We start from the raw sequence: 13,774 nt of genomic DNA, 5'->3' as shown, positions 1-13,774 counted from the left end.
ATCCTGCCTAATTAGCTTGAGACCTCAACAATCAAAATACCTACAAACCCCAGTTCATTATTTCTGGGTTTTCCCAACTCTCAATAATTCAACTGGTGCACCATCTTGATACAAAGCCATGCTTCCCTTCGTTGATTGCCACCCCATTGAAAGGATGAATTGTGCAGTGGAAGTCGAAAATTAACAGAACTATCATTCAAACACCCAAACAGAAAAACTTCTGCAAATGCTGGAAATCCAAAGCAACACACACACACAATACAACACTTTTTGTATGATTCAAACACCTGAGTATTGATTGTCATTTTAATGTGTATTAATTCAAGGTCTTAAGAGCTCGGTGATCTCCATATATTAATACCAGAAAGAATTTCCTTCACTGGGATGTTGTGTAATAAACATTTTACCCATTCAAAGGTATCTCTTCTTTAATGCTGTAATAAAATTTGTTTCTTTTTTCTTATTGTGCAGCATTGTGATTAATAAGATATATAATGAGACAAATTTGTAGCAGAGGGAGACAGTAATGCAAATAAAACTTACCACAGTTAAATTCCTCAGCTGTTACTGAGACAACTGATCTGCCTTGCAGTGCTCTGGGATACTGGCAGGTTGCAGCAGCCTGTGTGTGGCCACTTTTGGCATAGCTCTTGAGTAATTCTCCCAGCCACATGAGCTGACAATCACAAACCAGACCATTGGAGTCCAAACGGCTGTAGCCAGATAAAAAACAAAGATAATATTAAGATATCATTCAGTGAGCTATGGACCATTCTGTAACAAAAACATTATTTAGGTTTTGTAGTCAGTACAGAAATCCACCTCCTTTTCTTTTTCTAACATCAATACCCATCTCTTCCTCCTGTCAAAAAATCCACGATAGTCATCATTTATTTCTTTGGCATTCTTAGGTGAACATAGAGAACGCATATCATCATCGGTTGCTAGTTCCAAATGTGAAGTAGAGTCTTCAAGCCAGAAGCACCCTCTTCTCATTACTACCATAAGGGTGGAGGTACTGGAGCCTGAAGAAACACACTCACCATTTTAGGAACAGCTTCTTCTCCTCCACCGTCAGATTTCTGAATGGTCCATGAACCCAGGAATGCAACCTCACTATTTCTCTTTTGTACGATTTACTGTCTTGCATTGTACTGCTGCTACAACAGCAACACATTTTTAATGCAGCTTGTCCTTACCTGACCCCGTAATTCCACTTTCAATAAGGCAAACATGATTCTGTGATAATATATAGTTGCTTGTTTTTTAAGATATAAATTGACCTGACTTTGCGATCATAGTATCATAGAAATCTACAGCACATTACAGGCTCTTCGGCCCATAATGCTGTGCTGACCATGTAACCTACTCTAGAAACTGCCTAGAATTTCCCTACTGCCTAGTCTATTTTTCTAAGCTACGTGTACCTATCTAAGGGTCTCTTTAAAGATCCTATTGTATCCACCTCTACCACTGTCACTGACAGTGCATTCTACACATTGACCACTCTCTGTGGAAAAAAAAACTTACCTCTGATATCTCCCTTGTACCTACTTCCAAGCTCCTTAAAACTATGCCCCCTTACGTTGGCCATTTCAGCCTTGGGAAAATGCCTCTGAATATCCACATGATCAATGCCTCTCATCATCTTGTACACCTCTGTCAGGTCACTCCTCACCCTCTGTCGCTCCAAGGAGAAAAGGCCAAGTTCACTCAATCAATTCTCATAAGGCATATTCTCCAATTGAGGCAATATCCTGGTAGATCTCCTCTGCACTCTCTCTAGAGTATCCATATCCTTCCTGTAGTGAGGCTACCAGAACTGAACACAGTACTCCAAGTCGGGTCTGACGAGGGTCCTATATAGCTGTAATATTACCTCATGGCTTTTAAACTTAATCCCATGGTTGATGAAGGCCTACACACCATATGCCTTCTTAAAAGCACTGTCAACCTGCCCAGCAGAATTGAATGTCCTATGGACACAACCCCAAGATCTTCCTGATCTTCCACACTGCCAAGAGTCCTACCATTAATGTTATATTCTGTCTTTAAATTTAACCTACCAAAATGAACCACTTCACGTTTACCTGAGTTGAACTACATCTGCCACTTCTCAGCCCAGTTCTGCATCCTATCGATCTCCCACTATAACCTCTGACAACCTTCCAGACTAGACACAACACCCCCGACTTTTGTATCATCAACAAACTTACTAACCCACCCTTCTAATTGAATTGAATGATCTTTATTGTACATAAGTACAATGAAACTCTGTTTGGCTTCCTCTCAGACAATTAAATAAAATGGTAGATAAAAACAAGACAGTAATAGAAAACCTCATCCAGGTCATTGATAAAAATCACAAAGAGGAGGGGTCCCAGAACAGATCTCTGCAGAACACCACTGATCACCATCCTCCATGCAGAATATGAACCATCTACAACCAGCCTTTGCTTTCTGTGGACAAGCCAATTCTGGATCCACAAAGCAAGGTCTCCTTGGATCCCATGCCTGATTAGTATCTGAATGAGTCTCGCATGGGGAACCTTATCAAACGCCTTAATGAAATCCATATACACTACATCGACAGCTCTACCTTCATCAATCTGTTTTGTTACATCCTCAAAGAATTCAATTAGGCTCATAAGGCACGACCTGCCCTTGACAAAGCCATGCTGGCTATCCCTAATCAGACTATGTCTCTCCAAATGTTCATAAATCTTGTCTCTCAGGATCTTCTTCAACAACTTGCCCACCACTGAAGTAAGACTCACTGGTCTATAATTTCCTGGGTTATCTCTACTCCCTTTCTTGAACAAGGGAACAACATCTGCAACCCTCCAATCCTCTGGTCTAACCCTCCAACCCTCCCATCCCTATTCATGTTGCAAAGATCATTGCCAGAGGCTCAGCAATCTCTTCCCTCAATTGCCACAGTAGCCTGGGGTATACTTCATCCAGGCCTAGCAACTTATCTAACTTAATACCATTCAAAAGCTCCAGCACATCCTCTTTCTTAATGTCTATATGCTCAAAATGCTTCAGTCCGCTGTAAGTCATCCCCACAATTATCAAGGTCCTTTTCCCTGGTGAATACTGAAGAAAAGCATTCATTAAGTACCTCCGCTACCTCCTCAACCTCCTCTGGCTCCATGCACATGTTTCGACTCTCGCTCCTGATTGGTCCTTTTCTCATATAGCCCATCCTCTTGCTCTTCACATATTTGTGGAATAACTTGGGGTTTTCCTTAATCCTGCTCGCCAAGGCATTTTCATGGCCCCTTCTAGATCTCCTAATTTCATTCAAGTATAGTCCACTTGGATCAAAATAATAGTTAGGGTAACTTTGTTCTATTAATAACGATAATTTCTACAGCAACTTCAGATGAAGCAGAGATGCATAGTAACTGATTGAATTACTTTATTCCTTGTGAAAACAGAGTGTTGATGCCAGATTTAACATTAGTACATCGTGAACTTCATTACTTCTTTGCAGCTTCATCATTTTCTTGGCCTCTGTTGGTTGGGTTGACGATAGATGTTGATTCCTAGCTGTCTGAACCAATACACAAGACAGGGCAGTACGCTGTTGCCCAGGCAGCAAGCTCCCCCTCTCCACGCAACTGATGAATTCAAAAGAACTGCAGAGGCTGATACAGTCTCTAACCAGTGGCATCAGAGGAGTTGCCTGTCAGTGTTGGACGCGATGCTGGACTGCCTTAGGGAATTCATCTCTGGAGTTTTCTACTGTGTTTACTCCTAAAACCTTCCCCATGAGTGGGTATAGCTGCAAGGCAGTGGAGGTTTGAGATCAAATTTTTCCTTCACCTAGATGCGCAGCCAACCATGGCAAATGAGCCCTATCTGCCCAGAGTGACTGGATTTAAAGCATTAGTAACATGCCTTTGCCCTTCTGTTTCTGATCAAACACTTATTCTTTCTGTGTCTAATTTGAATATGCATTCAGAACTCCTTAATTTACCTTCCTTTGCTTCATATTTACTAATTCTGCTTGTGTATGAAAGGAGCCAGTTAATTTCCTTATAAAATCAGACACCATAAATACTGAAGAAAATCCACTTGAAGAAAGCACTATGTTAGTAACATCAAAGTAGTTTTGTTTCTGTATGAACACACATACAATGCTGGAGAAACTCAGCAGGTCGGGCAGCATCTATGGTAATGAGTGAACAGTTGTGTTTCAGGCTGAGACCCTTCTTCAGGACTGTAAAGGAAGGGGGAAGGCACTTGAATAAAAAGGTGGGAGGAGGGGAAGCAGGATAACTAGAGGGTGATAGGTGAAGTCAGGTGGGTAAGAGAGGTAAAGGGCTGGAGAGGAAGGAATCTGATAGGAGAGGAGTGGAGCATATGAGAAAGGGAAAGGAGGGGACCCAGGAGGAGGTGATAGGGAGGTAATAAGAGTTAAGGGAAATAAAAGAAGAGTGGAGGAGGAGCGTTTGTTTTTTACTGGAATGAGAAATAGATATGTATGCCATCAGGCTTGAGGTTATCCAGAATGGATAATATAAGGCAATTCTCCTCCACCCTGAGCATGGCCTCACCATGGCACAAGAGGAAGTCATGGACCATCATTTTGGAATGGGAATTGGAACTGCATATTCGGCACCAGGAAGTTCTGGTTTTAGCAGATGGAGCACAGGTGTTCACTGAAGCAGTCCACCAATTTACAATCGGCTTGCCCATTGTAGAGCAGGTCACATTGGGAGCACTGGACATAATAGATGACCTCAGAGATTCACAGGCAAAGTGTGGTCTCACCTGGAAGGACTGTATGGGGCCCTGAACAGAGGTGAGGGAGGAGGAGAATGGGCAGGTGCAGCACTTCAGCTGTTTGCAGGGAGAAGTACTGGGATAGAAATTAGTGGGGTGGCATGAATGGACAAGGGAATCCTGGAGGGAGCAATACTTGCGGAAAGCAAAAAGAAGGGGGGAGGTAAAGCTATATTTAGTGGTCAGATCCCTTTGGAGATGATGGAAGTTACGGAGATTGATGTGTTGGATGCGGAGACTCATGGGGTGGTATTTAAGGACAAGTGGACCTCTAAGGAGATGGGAAGATAGGGTGAGTGGAGATGTTTGGGAAATGGAGAACATGCAGGTGAGGGCTGCATCAATGGTGCAGGAAGGGAAAGCCTGTTCTTTGCAGGAGGAGGGCACGTCTGATGTTCTGGAAAGGAAACCCGCTTCCTGGGAATAGATGTGACGGAGACGAAGGAACTGAGAAAAGGGAATAGCGTGTTTACGGGAGAGAAGCTGGGAAAAGGAGTAGTCAGATATCTGTTTCTGTACACTTGCCCACACCATGAATTGGCAACCCATGCACAAATGAAAATTATGGAGATACAGTACCATCCAGGCATATGCTGTATGCCAATAACTATCACTGTGCCTCTGATCCTTCTTTTGCGCATATGTGAATTTCAGCAATATTGTGGTAAAATGCAATGAAGGATGCAGAGGGAGGACAACTGAATGAAAACAGGGTGAGATCCCCAGTTGCACTATATTTTGATCAACTGTCATACAGCAGTGAATTATAAAATATGTTAATATATTCACTGATGTACTAAATTAACTATTAAAAGTTCATGTTGGCACCAGAATATGTAACTCAAATTGTGGTAGCTTCTACTTTGAAAAAGGCACACTCGACAACTTCATGCCCAAAGAAACACTTTATCTCGAACGTCAAAACCAGTACATACACAGAGGCTTTCAAATCCTGTACGGCATGGCAGGAACACTATATCCAAAGCACACCGGAAGTAAAAAGAACGGAAGTAAAACCCCCGCCAACCCCGGAACCAGCTCCTCTTTATGAACAGCTTCCCAATTAGTATTATCTTACTTTTAATAATGCTCACATTACAACACAAATATTTCAAATACTAAAAAAGCACATGAAAATTGGCCAACTGATGAGGAACTAGTAGATGAAACCGTGAACACTTACAGTCTTTTCAACGAAGATAGGTGAGAGAAAGTTCCAGCAGGAATTCTTGATACTTTATTATTATGCAAAAATCTAAAGGATGAACAGAAACATTAATCACAAAGGCAATCTATTAATGCCTAAAATTATTTTAATTTTATGTTTATATAATTTATATTTGACATCTTATAACAGTGGACCCCAACCTCCAGGCTGCAGACCGATACATTGCCGTGCAGAATGCAGTGGTGCAGCGATAGTCGGAATGCACCCAGCACATCTTTTTAAAAAAAAGCTGAAATAAACAAGCTAATTAATTAGGTGCCGCCCGTCACGCAAATGTCGGCCCAGATCTGCTTCTGATCCGCTAACCACATGCATTAAAATCTCAGCAACTTTGAGATTTCTGCACAAATTCCCAAAATTTTGACAGCTATTCCTAGTTCTCTTTTCTGAATACAGGCTAATGCTGAGTCCTCCTCATGACATTCAGAATCTTTGAGTCCTCCAATTGTAATCCTAGGGAATCTCTGCATGAACATCTTTCACCAGATTAGGCATTGCAGGGATTGGTTCTTTATTCATTTCAATGGGGTTAGTTGTAGTCTATTTAGATATTTTAAAAACCATTTAATGTGCTTGAATCTCTTAGTGTTTTATTCTCTAGATTTTAATGTAAAAATATTTTAATAGGTATTGAACATAACAGACTATCAGATTTATTTTTGAATGGTTCTAAACTTGACTAAGCATGATTTAGTCAGTCATTAAATCATTAATCTATACAGGCTCAATCTATACAGTGCTCCCATGCCAACCACAAATTAAAGGAATAATGAATCAGCCCTGAGGGAATGGTGGAGCAGACCTGATGGGCCGAATGGCCTAATTCTGCTCTTATGCAGACAGCTGTGGAAGCCAAGTCATCAGGCATACAGTATCTAAAGGGGGGGCTGATAGGTTCTTGATTAGTCGGGGCCTCAAAGGTTATGGGGATGGGGGGGAAGGCAGGAGAATGAGGCTGAGAGGGATAATAAATAGGCCATTGTGGAATGGCAGAGGAGACTCGATAGGATGAACGGCCTAATCCTGCTCCTATGTCTTTTGGTCTTCGGATCATACTGCATCATGGAAGCCTTATCAACACACACAACTGCATTGTGAGGGCTGAAGATGCCACTGGCTTTGGCCCCAAATTAAATGCAAATTCTGGGCTGGGGATTCTTGTTGCCCCGCCCCCCCCGAATATTAAATTGAATATGATGTTTGTATTTCATCAAGTACTTCAAATAGTTTAGTATTCACTTTCTGCTATTTAAATCCACTATATACTGTTATTCTTATGGAAACAGTATTTGTTTTATAATCTTGACTAAAAAGTCTGGTTCAAGTCCCACTCCAACTTTTGTGCATATAATCACAGCTATCATTTTAACATTTATTCAGTACAAACTACATTGTCAGTATATCATGACTGATATGTTAATGAAATTCCTATCTACTTAGTCTGAAAAATATTAAAAATCCTATCATTTTATCAAAGAAAAATAGAATGTGCCTATTTATTCCTATTCCCCTAAAGGAATGGGTTTGATAAGCAAACAGAAATGGAAAAGCTTTTAAATATGGTATGTTTCTACACATAAAGTCATTGTATAATTTGTTTGCTTAACAACGTTTACTAAAACTAAAACCCATTTATTATTTCTGAAGCACTTTCAAATAGACCTGAGATATTGAATAAGGTACTCAATTAACATAAATGTAGTAGGCAGTTGATCTGACATTCTGCAGCGCTCTAATCTGGCAAACCAATATTTGATCTCTGATATAAAGATTAATATATATTCTGTTAGAGTACCAAGTGACTTACAGACTGAAATATTACTACTGTTGTTCATTTTGTAATATAATGTAAAATCCTAATTCAGATGATCAATTTGGGGAATTATCTTAAATCCCTAGATCAAATCCAACAACCAGTGGTTTTAGTATAATGTTAATCATCATCTTGCTACCTGTTCTAAATACTTCTTTACCAAATCAATATCTTTGAAACATGATCAAATCTGTAATCAATGATCTGTTGATTAAACAAAATTTAGCCTATACTATTTCAATATTCATAAACTAGATCAAAATAACCATGATTATGATCAATAAAAATAATCCATAGCTCTGATGCAATTTGTCTGGAGGTGAGTATGGTACCTTGAAATATAATACAGGATTTTGTATATTAGCCTCTGTAATGAAGGTCAGACTTCAGGCTTGAGTCTGTCTAAAGTTCAAAATTCAAACCAAAGGGAAGGTAAATTTTAAAGACAAAGTACAATTTGATTAGAAGTACTTAAGGTGTTGGGCATAATCAGAAAGACAGATACCTGTGTAGGGTGTAGAGAGATTAAAAGTGTTGGTATGGACCCATGTGCAAAGCTACATTGATATCCTTGACCAGTATTAAATCAATAAACACAAACTGAACAACATCTGACTCTGCTAGCGTTTATTTTACTTATTTAGAGTTATAGCGCTTTCTGGCCCTTTGAGTCATGCCACTCAGCGAACACCCATTTAACCCTAGCCTAGCCTACTAATTGGTAGGTCCTTGGATTGTGGGAGGAAACCAAAGCACCTAAAAAAAAACTCATGCATTTCACAGGGAGGACATACAGAGGATGCTGGGATTGGACTCTGAGCACTGATAACCCAAGCTGTAATAGCATCACATTAACTGCTATGCTACCATGATGCCCTTTTAGGGTAGAGGAGCAATGCCATACATTGAGTCTAGGTAGCCTCCAAACTGATGTTGTGAACATCAATTTCTCTTTCAGGTAATAATTTTACTTTGTGTTTTTTTTTCTTTTTATCTTTTCCCCTCTCCCTTCTTCTGTTCCCCACTCTGACCTCTTACCTCTTCTTCTCACCTACCTATTACATTCTCCTGGTGCCCCTCCTTCTTCCCATTCTCCTATGATCCACTCTCCTCTTTTATCAAATGTCTTCTTCTCCAACCCTTTACCTTTCCCACCCAGCTGTGGTCTAATTATTTATAATACGTATATTGTGCCCACTGACTTTTGCACTAACCTTTAAATAAGTTTATTTTTAAAATTAAGAGCAACAGTTGAGGAAATCATAAAAAATTATAATTTATCTTTGGTCCAAACACTTTATAAATGTGCCCATCTTTGTGCACCAGGAATGGGCTGGTCAGACCTAGGTGTATTGAAATGCCATCATTCTATTTACTCTTGGTATCTTGTGCAACTTTTCCATCTTCAAGTTATTCCATCAGTAAACCCTTTTCAGGCAGTTTCAAGGCAGAAACAATTCAACAATCATTCCACGTAAATTTAAAAATGCTAGTTTGTGCCAACAGAAGTAAAATTATTAATTGGTTAATCAGAACTACTAAATTAGTTTTGCTTAACTGTCTTCGGTGGCTTCCTGGATTTATCAATAGATTTATTCAGTCTGTCACCATTCTTTACTGATCAACAAGATCACAGGTGGGATCCCTATTCAGTGCTCTATTATTGATCCCTTCTGGAACACAAGTGGGAGTAGTAATTAACATTTGAAATTATGGGACTGGAATAACAAGGTATGTCTCTCAAAAAATTGTCCATCTATCATCAGCAGAAATTGCATGCACTCAATTCAAACTGGGTCTGGTCAATGTTGACTGCAACTCACGTTGCAGTTAGGTAGCAAGTTGGCATTGATTTTCAAGTTTAGTCATTCAGAAAATGTCTTCTTGGAAGTAAATGGAGAACAGATGTAACCCTGTGGATTCATCTTAAATGCTTCCTTTAGGAGAGGATTGAAAGAAAAAATATTGGCAAAAAATATAATCAGAATCATTCAGATCATGACTTATTTTTAACAGCTGTAATATTAATTTTGGATGATATTTTGATATTTAATGAAAGCCTTTATGTGTAATAACTATCTGGGGAAGAAAGTTATTTCAAAGTTATCTGGGGAAGAAAGTTATTTCAAACTATCTGGGGAAGAAAGTTATTTCACACACACGAGCAGTTCATTTTCTTCAGTACAATTTCTATGAATTTATAGTAATTCCACAGCAGTATTGTATTCAAGTACCTCCACTATATTTAAGGTATTGTCAGCATTTAATAAGATGGGTAGTGGTCAGCAAGTGTTTCATTTATAACTGCTTCTTTGACCATATATTGATATACCTTATGGCTACAAAATTTGTATTTTTGATTTTCAGGGATACTTGTTAGAGATGCAATGAAGAAATCCAGAATTTCATCACCCTGTATAGTATGATGATATATTTATATATAGAAGGGATATACATTGCCATGACGCATTTACATATTTATATCACAGACTACTTAACACACAGATATTTTTTCTTTCAATGTACTATTGTTCAAGATAAAGACATTTTGTCATATGATTAATTTTTCGATTAATCAATCAACAAGTTGATCGTGCAAGAATTTAAAAGCAAATTGAACTTATTGTTTCCAAAACAGTCTGTTTAAAAGAAAACATCCTCATTATAAAATTAAGAACCCTTTTCATAAATCTATAACTTTGCTCTTTACATATCTAAAGACCTGTGAGAAGGATGGTAGAAACACATCTGTAGCATTCAAATGCATTTCATTTCAAAACACAGCTGCAATTTAAATTAAATGGTATTTATATTCAGCTTAGTATTCAGGTAATCACTATGTTCTTTGCGTTTTCCGAATGTATCTTTAGTTAAACAGATACAGTACAAATATTATAGACTTCTAACCTGTGAAATGACAAGAAACTAGTTTACAACAGTATACATTTTTAGAGTAATATGATCTGTAACAGAAAATTCCTAACTCACATTCCAATGTTCTACACAAACTATCTGGGAATTGAATGTCATAACATTCTATAGAAAAATCACTTGTGGGGAATCAAACAGATGGCTGGTTCATGACACTCTCTTAAGCAACAAAAACAGTACTGAAATTACATTTTACTTTCTCACAGTTCATTTCAACGTGCGATGATAAACGTCTGTCACGTATCATAAACAGGTTCTTTTATGTATTACATGGTACTTTTAAGTCAATCCCACTTTCTATCAAAAAACAATTCATTCATACAAGCTAAAAGATGGTTCTACTTATTCATTTGTTAACTTGGAGTCATGTACAAGTCACAAAGACATTTCCTTAAGTTCCATATAAAAGCTCTTTTAAAATTTCAGTGCTGCTGAAAAAAAATTAAGCAACATGAATTTTATACACAAAGCAAGAAAGCAATTATAATCCATTTACTGCCTCATGGCTATTGACGCAGAAAACCTGAATAGAGAGTGTTGCGTGTTTAATTGACCTGCCTGTAGACTCCGATTTCTGATTTAATAAAAATGATTAATTGTTGAATGTTATTTTAATTGCATGTACAGAATATATTACTTTAGGCACAATCAATTTTTTACATGTCTTGAATATTCCTAATTAGATTTTTTTGCCTTATAATTTTGTTGTAGAATCAGAGTGTAATAGAACAAAACAGCACAGAAACAGGCCCTTCGGGACATCTAGTCTATGCTGAACTATTAATCTGCCTAGCCTCATCGAGCTGTACCTGATAGCCCTTCATATCCACCCCATGTTCCAAAATATATCTTGGATGCTCAGTTTTATATCAGCAGGGCAATATTTGAAGAAAGTATCTGGCCGTCCTTCCAATGACAGCTCTGAATGGTTTTAAAAACACTATCTTTTTAAGAACCATAATATCTTGATCAACTTAAAAGTGAAGTAGACTATATAAACCCAATATTGCACAAATAGTTATGAAACCATGTCAATTGATGCATAATAAATCTAGTTCACTTTCTTTTTAAAAACTAGCTTCCTGTGAATTCACAGTTAGCAGCCGTGTACAGGTATTAATTATAAGGCACTGACCCGCTGGAAGCCAAAGCAGAATTTATTCATCACATTTGCAGGGAAAGCACCAGATCCTTTTCATAAAAATTCCCATTTATTGACATTTTGAAACCTTGTACTTTAAGAGTTGAATGATTGAAACAATGTTAGTTTGCGCATTTGACTTTCTGAAAAGCATTAGACTTTTTGATGCTATTTTAGTTATTTTGTGGGGGGGGCAGGTACTTCCTGCTTCTTTGCCTCACACTCCAACTCAGAAGGTGCCAGTAATGTACCTTATGTTGGTCTAGTAACCACCAATGGAAGAAGAAGAAGAAGAAGAAGAAAAAACAATGTTAGTTCTCAACCCCAGAATAAAAAGCAATTAGTCTGTTAATTCAATGACAAAAGCACACAAGCAGATTATCAGCAGTTCATTTAACACTTACAATCTCTCTAGTTTGGGAAGATCTTTAAAAGTTTCTGGCTCTAGAATCTCTATGTGGTTGAAATGAATGTATCTGTTGAAAAAAAACATGTTCATGAATTAGTATTCATAATTACCACCTTAGGTTGTGAAATAAACCCAAGCCACTGCAAAATAGAGATTTCTCTGAATTTTCCATGTAACTAACATCGATATGTTAGAAGCCAAGCAAGTAGTAATTCCTTTGGAAATAATGCTTTCATTTTTGAATTTCTGATGTATCACAACTTTTAAAGTTTTTTTTTACACAGGAATAAAAGAAAACTTAAGTATAAAAAGGCACAGCTGGTGTATTTTCTCTCAAACAGTGTCAACAAATGATTAATAGCAGTGATCAATTATTCCTTTTGACCAGTTTGTTAATTGACAAGATGTCTTTTTGAAATTAAATCTGTAATTACCTGATATCTAAAGCAATTGAAATCATCCTACATTTTCAATGGCATTGGCCCTCAATGTTTATCACAATTGTCACTCGGTCCAATTGTTCACAGTCCAAACCACCCTTTCAATAGTTATCAAAAAAACAACATTTAGAAAATCCATACAAACAATTCGTGGGAAGACTCAATCACAAACAAGAGAAAATCTGCAGATGCTGGAAATTGAAGCAACACACACAAAATGCTGGAGGAACTTAGCAGGCCAGGCAGCATCTACGGAAAAGAGTACAGTCAACATTTCGGGCCAGACCCTTCAGTGGGATTCCAGCAGAATTGCTTGACATTGCTTTTGGTTAATCCATGATCTAGAGACTTAACCATTTGTTCAGATGTTGCTGCTTATGAGTAATTAATATCTAAAAAATGCACTCCACTAGAGGGATTTTGTCAGATTGATATTAACTTCTATTATTCTGTCATCAAAATGAAGCTGCTCTGTCAATTCCAGCTCCTGGTTGTAACATTTAGGATTTATTCCACTTTTGGGATTCAGAGTTAAAAATCAATCATAAACCCTGATAGGGAGTAAAATGTCCAATGAGATTCCATTATCAGTTAATCTTCAAACTAATCTTCAGAATACAAAATATTAAATAGAAGCAAACTTTTAATTTGCAGTCAAGTCAATATTGAAAAATGTTTTACGGTCAACCCACTTCATTGAGCAAAAATGCCATCCGGAAGTTATTGAGGAGCCAAATTTGCATTCACTTTGAAGGATCATTTATTATACACTCACCTGGTAAAAATCACAACTAGAACAAATAATTATCCATCAATATGCAAAATGGCAGAATTTACAGTATGACACAGAAGAACAGCTTGAAAACTTTCATCAAGGCCTGAAAACATGTATACATTGTTCGTGAAAATGAGCTGAAATATCTGTGTGGTCAAATAGTTGAACACTTTCTACTGAATTGATTAATCTCAACAGATGTTTGTATGGTAATCAGCCCTAAGGTCACTGTGACCACTGTGG

General features: G+C 37.8%; 1 protein-coding gene across 4 annotated transcripts in view; it reads right to left on the bottom strand.

The window, feature by feature from the left end:
- The window catches only part of LOC140196191 (peroxidasin homolog), a 569,369-nt gene that overhangs the window by 234,047 nt on the left and 321,548 nt on the right, over positions 1–13,774 (bottom strand). For 3 of the 4 annotated variants that reach the window (XM_072254973.1, XM_072254982.1, XM_072254999.1), the window contains exons 5-7: positions 12,312–12,383; positions 5,978–6,049; positions 544–713 (exon numbers count right to left, since the gene is read on the bottom strand). In XM_072254973.1, coding sequence (XP_072111074.1) covers positions 544–713; positions 5,978–6,049; positions 12,312–12,383 — 314 coding nt within the window. Of the gene's footprint in view, positions 1–543; positions 714–5,977; positions 6,050–9,393; positions 9,463–12,311; positions 12,384–13,774 lie in introns of those variants that run through there. The other variant, XM_072254989.1, reaches the window with a different exon arrangement.

Source organism: Mobula birostris, chromosome 1 (genome assembly GCF_030028105.1).
Source record: "Mobula birostris isolate sMobBir1 chromosome 1, sMobBir1.hap1, whole genome shotgun sequence".
Lineage (NCBI taxonomy): Eukaryota > Metazoa > Chordata > Chondrichthyes > Myliobatiformes > Myliobatidae > Mobula > Mobula birostris.
The sequence above is the reverse complement of the archived record's forward strand: the minus strand, read 5'-3'. Positions and strand labels throughout refer to the sequence as shown.